The sequence below is a fragment of the Lipotes vexillifer genome, unplaced genomic scaffold (genome assembly GCF_000442215.2).
Source record: "Lipotes vexillifer unplaced genomic scaffold, Lipotes_vexillifer_v1.1 scaffold335, whole genome shotgun sequence".
Lineage (NCBI taxonomy): Eukaryota > Metazoa > Chordata > Mammalia > Artiodactyla > Lipotidae > Lipotes > Lipotes vexillifer.
The window spans coordinates 960,924-972,337 of NW_006781329.1; the positions used below are offsets into that span (position 1 = coordinate 960,924).

At 35.7% G+C, this 11,414-nt stretch overlaps 1 protein-coding gene across 1 annotated transcript in view; it reads left to right on the top strand.

The window, feature by feature from the left end:
* The first annotated feature begins 919 nt into the window (after window positions 1-919).
* The window catches only part of ORC4 (origin recognition complex subunit 4), a 47,654-nt gene continuing 37,159 nt past the window's right edge, over window positions 920-11,414 (top strand). The window contains exons 1-3 of the mRNA XM_007454551.1: window positions 920-976; window positions 3,938-4,014; window positions 4,574-4,664. Of these exons, the coding sequence (XP_007454613.1) occupies window positions 920-976; window positions 3,938-4,014; window positions 4,574-4,664 (225 nt within the window). The remainder of the gene's footprint in view (window positions 977-3,937; window positions 4,015-4,573; window positions 4,665-11,414) is intronic.

The following is an 11,414-nucleotide window of genomic DNA, read 5'->3' on the forward strand; positions in this document are numbered from 1 at the left end:
GGGTTCATAAATGCAGAGCACTTGTAACAGTTACTGGCTAAGCTATTATTACCTGATTAGTAAAGTAATTATATAGGAAATTGTTGATGAGAAAATTAGATCTTTTAGCCAAAGGTGTTTATCTGAGTATATTGCCCTCAAGGAGAATTTTATAGAACTTCTTTTTTTTGTTAGTATATGTATTTTTCATTCCAGTTATCATTGCCAACTTTATTTTGGACATTATGCTAAAATGCTTGGAACTTTTAAATATCCTCAATTTGGGGACACTGACAGTTAACCAAATTTTGTTTAGTGTGATTTGATTATGAAAAAGAAGTACAGGCAGTTCTGTATGTTTACAGAAGAGACATTTTACCTAGTCTGTAATGAGTGTTTATGACTGATGAGTAGAACAAGAAAGCGAAAGCTTTCTGGAAGGGCTGATCCTGTGGGATGGATGTGGGGAGAAACATTGTATGTAAAGGAAGCATATAGATTGTTTTTTGTTTTTGTTTTTGTTTTTAAAGGCAAGGAAGGGAAGCTGAATAGTAGATTGAAAAGAAAGGTAGGAGTAATTGTGTGTGAGAACCATCTAAATTGTGGAATGGAGTGTCAATTAAACCTGTACTTAGACAAAGAGGAGCTGTTGAGATTTTTTTTTTTCTGTTTTTATTGAGAAACAATTTACATACATCACTGTATAATTTTAAGATATTTAGCAGGATGGTTTTATTTACATATATTATGAAATGATTCCTACAATTAGGTTCAACTGAGAATTTTTAAAGTTTGAGAAATTTGATCATTTTTCATGTTTTAAAACTTGTTTATTTTGATTCTATAATAGTACATTCTTGAATAACCTCTATAAGTCGATAGTCTTTATATGCATGCTAAAAATTTTTTTTCTTTTTTTTAAGGATTTCAGTTTGTTGAAATGAGCAGTCGTAAATCAAAGAATAACAACTTAATACAAGCAGAATACCTTTTACAGGTTGGTATATATTTTCATTACTCTGAAGGTCTGTTACCATTCAAAGGTGATAAGAGAATTAGTCATCTTAACTTGAATTCTTCCCTTAGCATGTATGAAGAACCACTCTTTTCATTCTCAAGGGGCGAGTATCTTTGCTACTTCCTAATTTCAACCTCTAAGTCTTCGGATAGATGGAATCCTAACTTTACTCATGTCTTCCTAAATGTGCTCTAGTTCAGTTTAGTTTAATATTATCTTTAGAGTTTTGTACTTCTGTTGGTAAATTTATTCCTAAGTATTTTATTCCTTTTGGTGATATTGTAAATGGAATTGTTTTCTTAATTTTATGTTTTATTTATTGCAAGTGTATCTAAATGAAATTGATTTTTCTGTATTAATCTTGTATTCTGTAACCTTCCTGAACTCATTTATTCTAATATTTTTTTAGTTTATTCCTTAGGATTTTCTTTATATAAGATCGTGTCATCTGCAATAGAGATAGTTTTAATTCTTTCTTCTCAGTCTAGATGAATCTCATTTCTTTTTCTTGTCTAATTGCCCTGACTAGAACCTTCAGTATAACACTGAATAAACTAGCAAGAGCAGACAATCCTATTTTGTTTTTGATATTGGGGAAATGTGTTCAGTCTTTCACCATTGAGTATGATGTTAGCTGTAGGTTTTTGTGTGTGTTCTTTCTCAGGTTGCAGAAGTCCCTTTATATTACTAGTATGTTGAGTGTTTTTATCATGAACATTTAATGTTTCCTTAAGTGCATATATATCTCTCTTGAGGAGTCTAGTAGGGAACGTGCATGATGTTTCTACACTGGCATTTTTTTTTTTTCTTTTTTAAAGATTTTTTTCATGTGGACCATTTTTAAAGTCTTTATTGAGTTTATTACAATATTGCTTTTGTTTTATGTTTTGGTTTTTTGGCCATGAGATATATGGGATCTTAGCTCCCCAACCAGTGATCGAACCCACACCCCCTACATTGTAAGGTGAAGTCTTAACCACTGAACTGCCAGAGAAGTCCCTACACTGGCATTTCTATTTACCTGGCTTGACCAGAACTACATTTCTTTTAAACAAAAACTAAATGTTGGGCTTCCCTGGTGGCACAGTGGTTGAGAGTCCGCCTGCTGATGCAGGGGACACGGGTTCGTGCCCCGGTCCAGGAAGATCCCACATACCACGGAGTGGCTGGGCCCGTGAGCCATGGCCATTGAGCCTGCGTGTCCGGAGCCCGTGCTCTGCAACGGGAGAGGCCAAAACAGTGAGAGGCCCGCATACCCCCCAAAAAAAAAAACTAAATGTTATTGGCATTCCTTTGTGAGACCTTACCTTCCTTCTTTTAGAAGGAAAATGTTTAATTCTGTTTTTTAATTTAACTTTTACATATTTTTGTAAAGTGAACAAACCTTCCATGTGCAGCTTAATTAATTTCTATACATGTATACACCTGTTTAATTTTCATCTCAGATCACTTTAGGATTTTTGAACCTCTGACTATTCCCTACAACTTCACTTTATCTCTCACTTTATTTTATACGTAGTCATCTCTCTAATAGACTTTAGTGAAGTTTAAAAAAAGAAAAAGACTGAGGGTTGTCTTTTGACTTCTAATGATCTTATCTAGGGGGTGGAATACACACTATGATTCGTTGAATCTGTATATGCCCCTTTAACTTTTTACAGATATCAGCTATTACCTATATAATATCTATATTGTGTTATAGATAACTGCCTCTTTTAATTTTCAAAACAGGCCTGCCAGAAAAGTGTTATTGTCTCTTTGGCACCAATCTTCCTATTCTTTCCACTTCCTCTATAACTATAAGTATGGATTATTTTATCCCCAGTGAATAATTTGCTTTGCTTATCCTCTGATACGTGTAAAGAGAACTCAGATCTATTTCTTTGGTATGTGAAGGATCAGTCCCATGCTGTCAGTCTGGGAGAAGCAAATAATCCTGGAGGCTTCTTGTTTCTGCTGATGGGGCTAAATCTGAAACAGCATCCTAAGGTTTTTGTCACTGAGGACCTTTGTATTAGCAGCAAAGCAGAAAAGGAATGATTTTAATGATCCATCTTTTTAAAGGTTGTGATAGATTGGCTGGTTTTTTTTTTTTTTTTTTTTTTTTTTTTACAACTGAATCTAAGCCCTTCGTTCCAAGGCAAACTCAAAATTTAGGTCTTTAGAAGAACTTTTTCTTAATTAATTCCAATGATTTCTTATTTTATGTCCTAGGTGAATATAATTTCTTCCATATAATTGAGCAAATCTTTATATGCTGAGTTATTGCTATTTAGCAGGTTGTTTCTTGAATGTGTCATTTCTTTCCAAATACATTCATTTCTTTCCAAATACATTCATTTCTTTCCAATATATTTGCAGTGTTTTTTTAGGCATAGATCATGTTCTTTTAGTAGTATGGTGCTCTGCATCTAATAGGCCCTCAATAACTATATGGACTTTTAAATTTCTTTTATTTCCTCAGAATCCTGACTTCTGTGACAGGTAGAGATTGATAAGGCTTGAGCTAAACCAGTTTAGATGTGTTGGTCTCTAGAGACTGAGGTGTGGTTCATGAGCATTATTAAATTAGATTACATTATTAGATTCTCTCCTGTCTTTGTTTGTTGGCTGATATGTTACGCAAAGTGAGGTATTCGTTGATTCACATGGATTAAAACAGCCCTCAAATTGCTAATGTAGCTAAAGGAACTAATTCTTTCTCTTGTTGAAAGCTTCATAACTAAGTTCTCATCCTTTCTCTGGGACTTGAGATAGGTAAAAAGAATTGTTAATTTTACAACTTAGGAAAGTGCCAGATGTCATGATGATAAGTTATTTAGGGAGGGTTGAATTGATTCATTAATGCCTAATTCTGACTGCTATAAATGTATATTCTTGTTCTTTTTTGATTGCATATGCAGTATTTTCATTTATATTTATTCACTTTATTTTTATCAGGTACAAAGAATTTTACGTGAAAGATTTTGGCATCAGAGTCCACATAGTAACCTATTTGGAGTACAAATACAATATAAGTAAGTTTAGCTATCTGCTTGTCTGTTATGAAACTACTTACAGATGCCCTTTAGGTTTTGCAAAAATTGTCATACACAGATTTTATTAAACAAGGCTAACAGACATTTTATAGAGGTAAAAATTTTGCTTTGTATATAAAAAAATGACTGTTGTGAAGCAAGAGCAGATATCAATATTTCCATAGTGAAAAAAACCTTTTAACTTTCAATCTTCTATCATTTCTATAATCTGGTATTATGGAGAGAATTCTGAGCTTGCACCTAATACTCAGCAGCCAGCTGTGGAGTGAAAGGTCCTAAGAGTTGCCACTGTTGTCCCTTGTTCCATACCATCATAAAGACCAAGATACTTTAGTGTTACTTGGTTTCTTCTTGAGGTTTCCAGAGAATCAGTATTTGTGTTCTTCTCTGTAGGACTATTTAGAGCATAAGTCAAGTGCCCAGAAGAAGAGAAAAAAGGAATTGCTGTTTTTTGTTCAAATTCAGCTTTTAAAAAGTATTACCTAGCAAATTATTTCAGCTTTCCTTTTTAAATTTTGGCCTATTTATATCATTTCAGACACTTAATTGAGCTGCTAAAAAGAACTGCTATTCATGGAGAAAGTAATTCTGTTCTCATTATTGGACCCCGAGGATCAGGAAAGACCATGGTAAAAGCTGTTGATTCTGATGTTCCTTTGCTTTGTAGGCATGTGATGATTCTTAGGGACAACAATGGAAATGTTTTTCATTGTTTTCATCATTGTGTTACTAATATTTTGCTTTTTTTTTTTTTAAATTTAAATCATAGAAGACATGCAAAGCCTGTATAATGTTAGAGTGGTATATTTGAGTTGAACAATCTTTTTTACCTTTTTCTCCCTCACAGTAACAAATTTTCAAATAATGTTTGTTCCATCATGGTCTTTTATCCTTGAAGAATTTGTGATTGACAATGGACAAAACAAACTAACAGCTACTGAGCCTGTACCTTGTGTCTTTTATTTATGTTCTGTCATTTATTCTTTACATTAACCTTGCAAGGTAGGTTTGGTATTGTCTCTATTTGTAGATTAGGTAACTATCATACCATGCATTCTTTTTTTTCCTCTTATTGTTTAACCCTAACTCAGGCAGTTTTATTTTATATGTACACTCACATCTTCTAGAATTCTCTTCTACTTTCCCTCTTTACTATATTTGCTTAGTCACCTTCAAAAGATACTGTTGCTTTTTTTTTTTTTTTTTAAACATCTTTATTGGGGTATAATTGCTTTACAATGGTGTGTTAGTTTCTGCTTTATAACAGAGTGAGTCAGTTATACATATACATATGTTCCCATATCTCTTCCCTCTTTGTCTCCCTCCCTCCCACCCTCTCTATCCCACCCCTCCAGACAGCCACAAAGAACCGAGCCGGTTTCCCTGTGCCATGCGGCTGCTTCCCACTGGCTATCTACCTTACGTTTGTTAGTATATATATGTCCATGTCTCTCTCTCGCCCTAACACACCTCACCCTTCCCCCTCCCCATATCCTCAAGTCTGTTCTCCAGTAGGTCTCTGTCTTTATTCCTGTTTTACCCCTAGGTTCTTCATAACATTTTTTTTTCTTAAATTCCATATATATGTGTTAGCATACGGTATTTGTCCTTCTCTTTCTGACTTACTTCACTCTGTATGACAGACTCTAGATCTATCCACCTCATTACAAATAGCTCAATTTCGTTTCTTTTTATGGCTGAGTAATATTCCATTGTATATATGTGCCACATCTTCTTTATCCATTCATCCGACGGCGGGCACTTAGGTTGTTTCCATCTCCGGGCTATTGTAAATAGAGCTGCAATGAACATTTTGGTACATGACTCTTTCTGAATTCTGGTTTCCTCAGGGTATATACCTAGTAGTGGGATTGCTGGGTCATATGGTAGTTCTATTTGTAGTTTTTTAAGGAACCTCCATACTGTTCTCCATAGTGGCTGAACCAATTCACATTCCCACCAGCAGTGCAAGAGTGTTCCCTTTTCTCCACACCCTCTCCAGCATTTATTGTTTCTAGATTTTTTGATGATGGCCATTCTGACTGGTGTGAGATGATATCTCATTGTAGTTTTGATTTGCATTTCTCTAATGATTAATGATGTTGAGCATTCTTTCATGTGTTTGTTGGCAGTCTGTATATCTTCTTTGGAGAAATGTCTATTTAGGTCTTCTGCCCATTTTTGGATTGGGTTGTTTATTTTTTTGTTATTGAGCTGCATGAGCTGCCTGTAAATTTTAGAGATTAATCCTTTGTCAGTTGATTCATTTGCAAATATTTTCTCCCATTCTGAGGGCTGTCTTTTGGTCTTGTTTATGGTTTCCTTTGCTGTGCAAAAGCTTTGAAGTTTCATTAGGTCCCATTTGTTTATTTTTGTTTTTATCTCCATTACTCTAGGAGATGGGTCAAGAAGGATCTTGCTGTGATTTATGTCATAGAGTGTTCTGCCTATGTTTTCCTCTAAGAGTTTGATAGTTTCTGGCCTTACATTTAGGTCTTTAATCCATTTTGAGCTTATTTTTGTGTATGGTGTTAGGGAGTGATCTAATCTCATACTTTTACATGTACCTATCCAATTTTCCCAGCACCACTTATTGAAGAGGCTGTCCTTTCTCCACTGTATATTCCTGCCACCTTTATCAAAGATAAGGTGACCATATGTGCATGGGTTTATCTCTGGGCTTTCTATCCTATTCCATTGATCTATCTTTCTGTTTTTGTGCCAGTACCATACTGTCTTGATTACTGTAGCTTTGTAGTATAGTCTGAAGTCAGGCAGCCTGATTCCTCCAGCTCCATTTTTTGTTCTCAAGATTGCTTTGGCTATTCGGGGTCTTTTGTGTTTCCATACAAATTGTGAAATTTTTTGTTCTAGTTCTGTGAAAAATGCCAGTGGTAGTTTGATAGGGATTGCATTGAATCTATAGATTGCTTTGGGAAGTAGAGTCATTTTCACAATGTTGATTCTTCCAATCCAAGAACATGGTATATCTCTCCATCTGTTTGTATCATCTTTAATTTCTTTCATCAGTGTCTTATAATTTTCTGCATACAGGTCTTTTGTCTCCTTAGGTAGGTTTATTCCTAGATATTTTATTCTTTTTGTTGCAATGGTAAATGGGAGTGTTTTCTTGATTTCACTTTCAGATTTTTCATCATTAGTATATAGGAATGCCAGAGATTTCTGTGCATTAATTTTGTATCCTGCTACTTTACCAAATTCATTGATTAGCTCTAGTAGTTTTCTGGTAGCATCTTTAGGATTCTCTATGTATAGTATCATGTCATCTGCAAACAGTGACAGCTTTACTTCTTCTTTTCCGATTTGGATTCCTTTTATTTCCTTTTCTTCTCTGATTGCTGTGGCTAAAACTTCCAAAACTATGTTGAATAAGAGTGGTGAGAGTGGGCAACCTTGTCTTGTTCCTGACCTTAGTGGAAATGCTTTCAGTTTTTCGCCATTGAGGATGATGTTGGCTGTGGGCTTGTCATATACGGCCTTTATTATATTGAGGAAAGTTCCCTCTACACCTACTTTCTGCAGGGTTTTTATCATAAATGGGTGTTGAATTTTGTCAAAAGCTTTCTCTGCATCTATTGAGATGATCATATGGTTTTTCTCCTTCAATTTGTTAATATGGTTAATCACATTGATAGATTTGCGTATATTGAAGAATCCTTGCATTCCTGGAATAAACCCCACTTGATCATGGTGTATGATCCTTTTAATGTGCTGTTGGATTCTGTTTGCTAGTATTTTGTTGAGGATTTTTGCATCTATGTTCATCAGTGATATTGGCCTGTAGTTTTCTTTCTTTGTGACATCCTTGTCTGGTTTTGGTATCAAGGTGATGGTGGCCTCGTAGAATGAGTTTGGGAGTGTTCCTCCCTCTGCTATATTTTGGAAGAGTTTGAGAAGAATAGGTGTTAGCTCTTCTCTAAATGTTTGATAGAATTCGCCTGTGAAGCCATCTGGTCCTGGGCTTTTGTTTGTTGGAAGATTTTTAATCACAGTTTCAATTTCAGTGTTTGTGATTGGTCTGTTCATATTTTCTATTTCTTCCTGATTCAGTCTTGGCAGTTTGTGCATTTCTAAGAATTTGTCCATTTCTTCCAGATTGTCCATTTTATTGGCATAGAGTTGCTTGTAGTAATCCCTCATGATTTTTTGTATTTCTGCAGTGTCAGTTGTTACTTCTCCTTTTTCATTTCTGATTCTATTGATTTGAGTCTTCTCCCTTATTTTCTTGATGAGTCTGGCTAATGGTTTATCAATTTTGTTAATCTTCTCAAAGAACCAGCTTTTAGTTTTATTGATCTTTGCTATTGTTTCCTTCATTTCTTTTTCATTTATTTCTGATCTGATTTTTATGATTTCTTTCCTTCTGCTAACTCTGGGGTTTTTTTGTTCTTCTTTCTCTAATTGCTTGAGGTGCAAGGTTAGGTTGTTTATTCGAGATGTTTCCTGCTTCTTAAGGTGGGCTTGTATTGCTATAAACTTCCCTCTTAGAACTGCTTTTGCTGCATCCCATAGGTTTTGGGTCGTTGTATCTCCATTGTCATTTGTTTCTAGGTATTTTTTAATTTCCTCTTTGATTTCTTCAGTGATCACTTCGTTACTAAGTAGTGTATTGTTTAGCCTCCATGTGTTTGTATTTTTTACTGCTCTTTTCCTATAATTGATATCTAATCTCATGGCGTTGTGGTCGGAAAAGATACTTGATATAATTTCAATTTTCTTAAATTTACCAAGGCTTGATTTGTGACCCAAGATATGATCTATCCTGGAGAATGTTCCATGAGCACTTGAGAAAAATGTGTATTCTGTTGTTTTTGGATGGAGTGTCCTATAAATATCAATTAAGTCCATCCTGTTTAATGTATCATTTAAAGCTTGTGTTTCCTTATTTATTTTCATTTTGGATGATCTGTCCATTGGTGAAAGTGGGGTGTTGAAGTCCCCTACTATGAATGTGTTACTGTCGATTTCCCCTTTTATGGCTGCTAGTTTTTGCCTTATGTATTGAGGTGCTCCTATGTTGGGTGCATAAATATTTACAATTGTTATATCTTCTTCTTGGATCGATCCCTTAATCATTATGTAGTGTCCTTCTTTGTCTCTTCTGATAGTCCTTATTTTAAAGTCTATTTTGTCTGATATGAGAATTGCTACTCCAGCTTTCTTTTGGTTTCCATTTGCATGGAATATCTTTTTCCATCCCCTTACTTTCAGTCTGTATGTGTCTCTAGGTCTGAAGTGGGTCTCTTGTAGACAGCATATATATGGGTCTTGTTTTTGTATCCATTCAGCCAATCTGTGTCTTTTGGTGGGAGCATTTAGTCCATTTACATTTAAGGTAATTATCGATATGTATGTTCCTATTCCCATTTTCTAAATTGTTTTGGGTTCGTTATTATAGGACTTTTCCTTCTCTTGTGTTTTTGTCTAGAGAAGTTCCTTTAGCATTTGTTGTAAAGCTGGTTTGGTGGTGCTGAACTCTCTCAGCTTTTGCTTGTCTGTAAAGGTTTTAATTTCTCCATCAAATCTGAATGAGATCCTTGCTGGGTAGAGTAATCTTGGTTGCAGGTTTTTCTCCTTCATCACTTTCAGTATGTCCTGCCACTCCCTTCTGGCTTGTAGAGTTTCTGCTGAGAGATCAGCTGTTAACCTTATGGGGATTCCCTTGTGTGTTATTTGTTGTTTTTCCCTTGCTGCTTTTAATATGCTTTCTTTGTATTTAGTTTTTGACAGTTTGATTAATATGTGTCTTGGCGTATTTCTCCTTGAATTTATCCTGTATGGGACTCTCTGTGCTTCCTGGACTTGATTAACGATTTCCTTTCCCATATTAGGGAAGTTTTCAACTATAATCTCTTCAAATATTTTCTCAGTCCCTTTCTTTTTCTCTTCTTCTTCTGGAACCCCTATAATTCGAATGTTGGTGCGTTTAATGTTGTCCCAGAGGTCTCTGAGACTGTCCTCAGTTCTTTTCATTCTTTTTTCTTTATTCTGCTCTGCAGTAGTTATTTCCACTATTTTATCTTCCAGGTCACTTATCCGTTCTTCTGCCTCATTTATTCTGCTATTGATCCCATCTAGAGTATTTTTCATTTCATTTATTGTGTTGTTCATCATTGTCTGTTTCATCTTTATTTCTTCTAGGTCCTTGTTAACTGCTTCTTGCATTTTGTCCATTCTATTTCCAAGATTTTGGATCATCTTTACTATCATTATTCTGAACTCTTTTTCAGGTAGACTGCCTATTTCCTCTTCATTTGTTAGGTCTGGTGGGTTTTTATCCTGCTCCTTCATCTGCTGTGTGTTTTTCTGTCTTCTCATTTTGCTTATCTTACTGTGATTGGGTTCACCTTTTTGCAGGCTGCAAGTTCGTAGCTCCCGTTGTTTTTGATGTCTGTCTCCAGTGGCTAAGGTTGGTTCAGTGGGTTGTGTAGGCTTCCTGGTGGAGGGGACTAGTGCCTGTGTTGTGGTGTATGAGGCTAGATCTTGTCTCTCTAGTGGGCAGGTCCACGTCTGGTGGTGTGTTTTGGGGTGTCTGTGGACTTATTATGATTTTAGGCAGCCTCTCTGCTAGTGGGTGGGGTTGTGTTCCTGTTTTGCTATATGGTTGGCATAGGTTGTCCAGCACTGTAGCTTGCTGGTCGTTGAGCGAAGCTGGGTGCTGGTGTTGAGATGGAGATCTCTGGGAGATTTTCGCCGTTTGATATTATGTGGGGCTGGGAGGTCTCTTCTTGACGAGTGTTCTGAAGTTGGCTCTCCCACCTCAGAGGCAGAGTCCTGACTCCTGGCTGGAGCAGCAAGAGCCTTTCATCCACTCGGCTCAGAATAAAAGGGAGAGAAAGTAGAGAGAATTAGTATAAGTAGGAGGAAATAGGAAAGAAAGAAAGAAAGAAAGAAAGACAAGAAAGAAAGGAGGGAAGGAAGATGGAGGGAAGGAAGAAAGAAAGAAGAAAAGAAAGGAAGAAGGCAAGAAGGAAAGGAGGGAGGGAGGGAGGAGGGAAGGAAGGAAGGAATGAGGGAAGGAAGGAAAAAATACAGAAAGAAAGAAGATACAGTAAAATAAAATAAAGTATAATAAAGTTATTGAATTAAAAAATAATTATTTAGAGAAAAAAAAAAAAGGACGGATAGAACCTTAGGACAAATGGTGGAAGCAAAGTTATAGAGACAAAATCTTACATAGAAGCATACACATATACCCTCACAAAAAGAGGTAAAGTGGAAAAAATCATAAAACTTGCTCTCCAAGTCCACCTCCTCAATTTGGGACGATTCGTTGTCTCAAAAAGGGAAGGAAGGAAGGAAAGATAGAAAGAAGGTAAAGTATAATAGAGTTCTTTAAACTAAAATTAATTATTAAG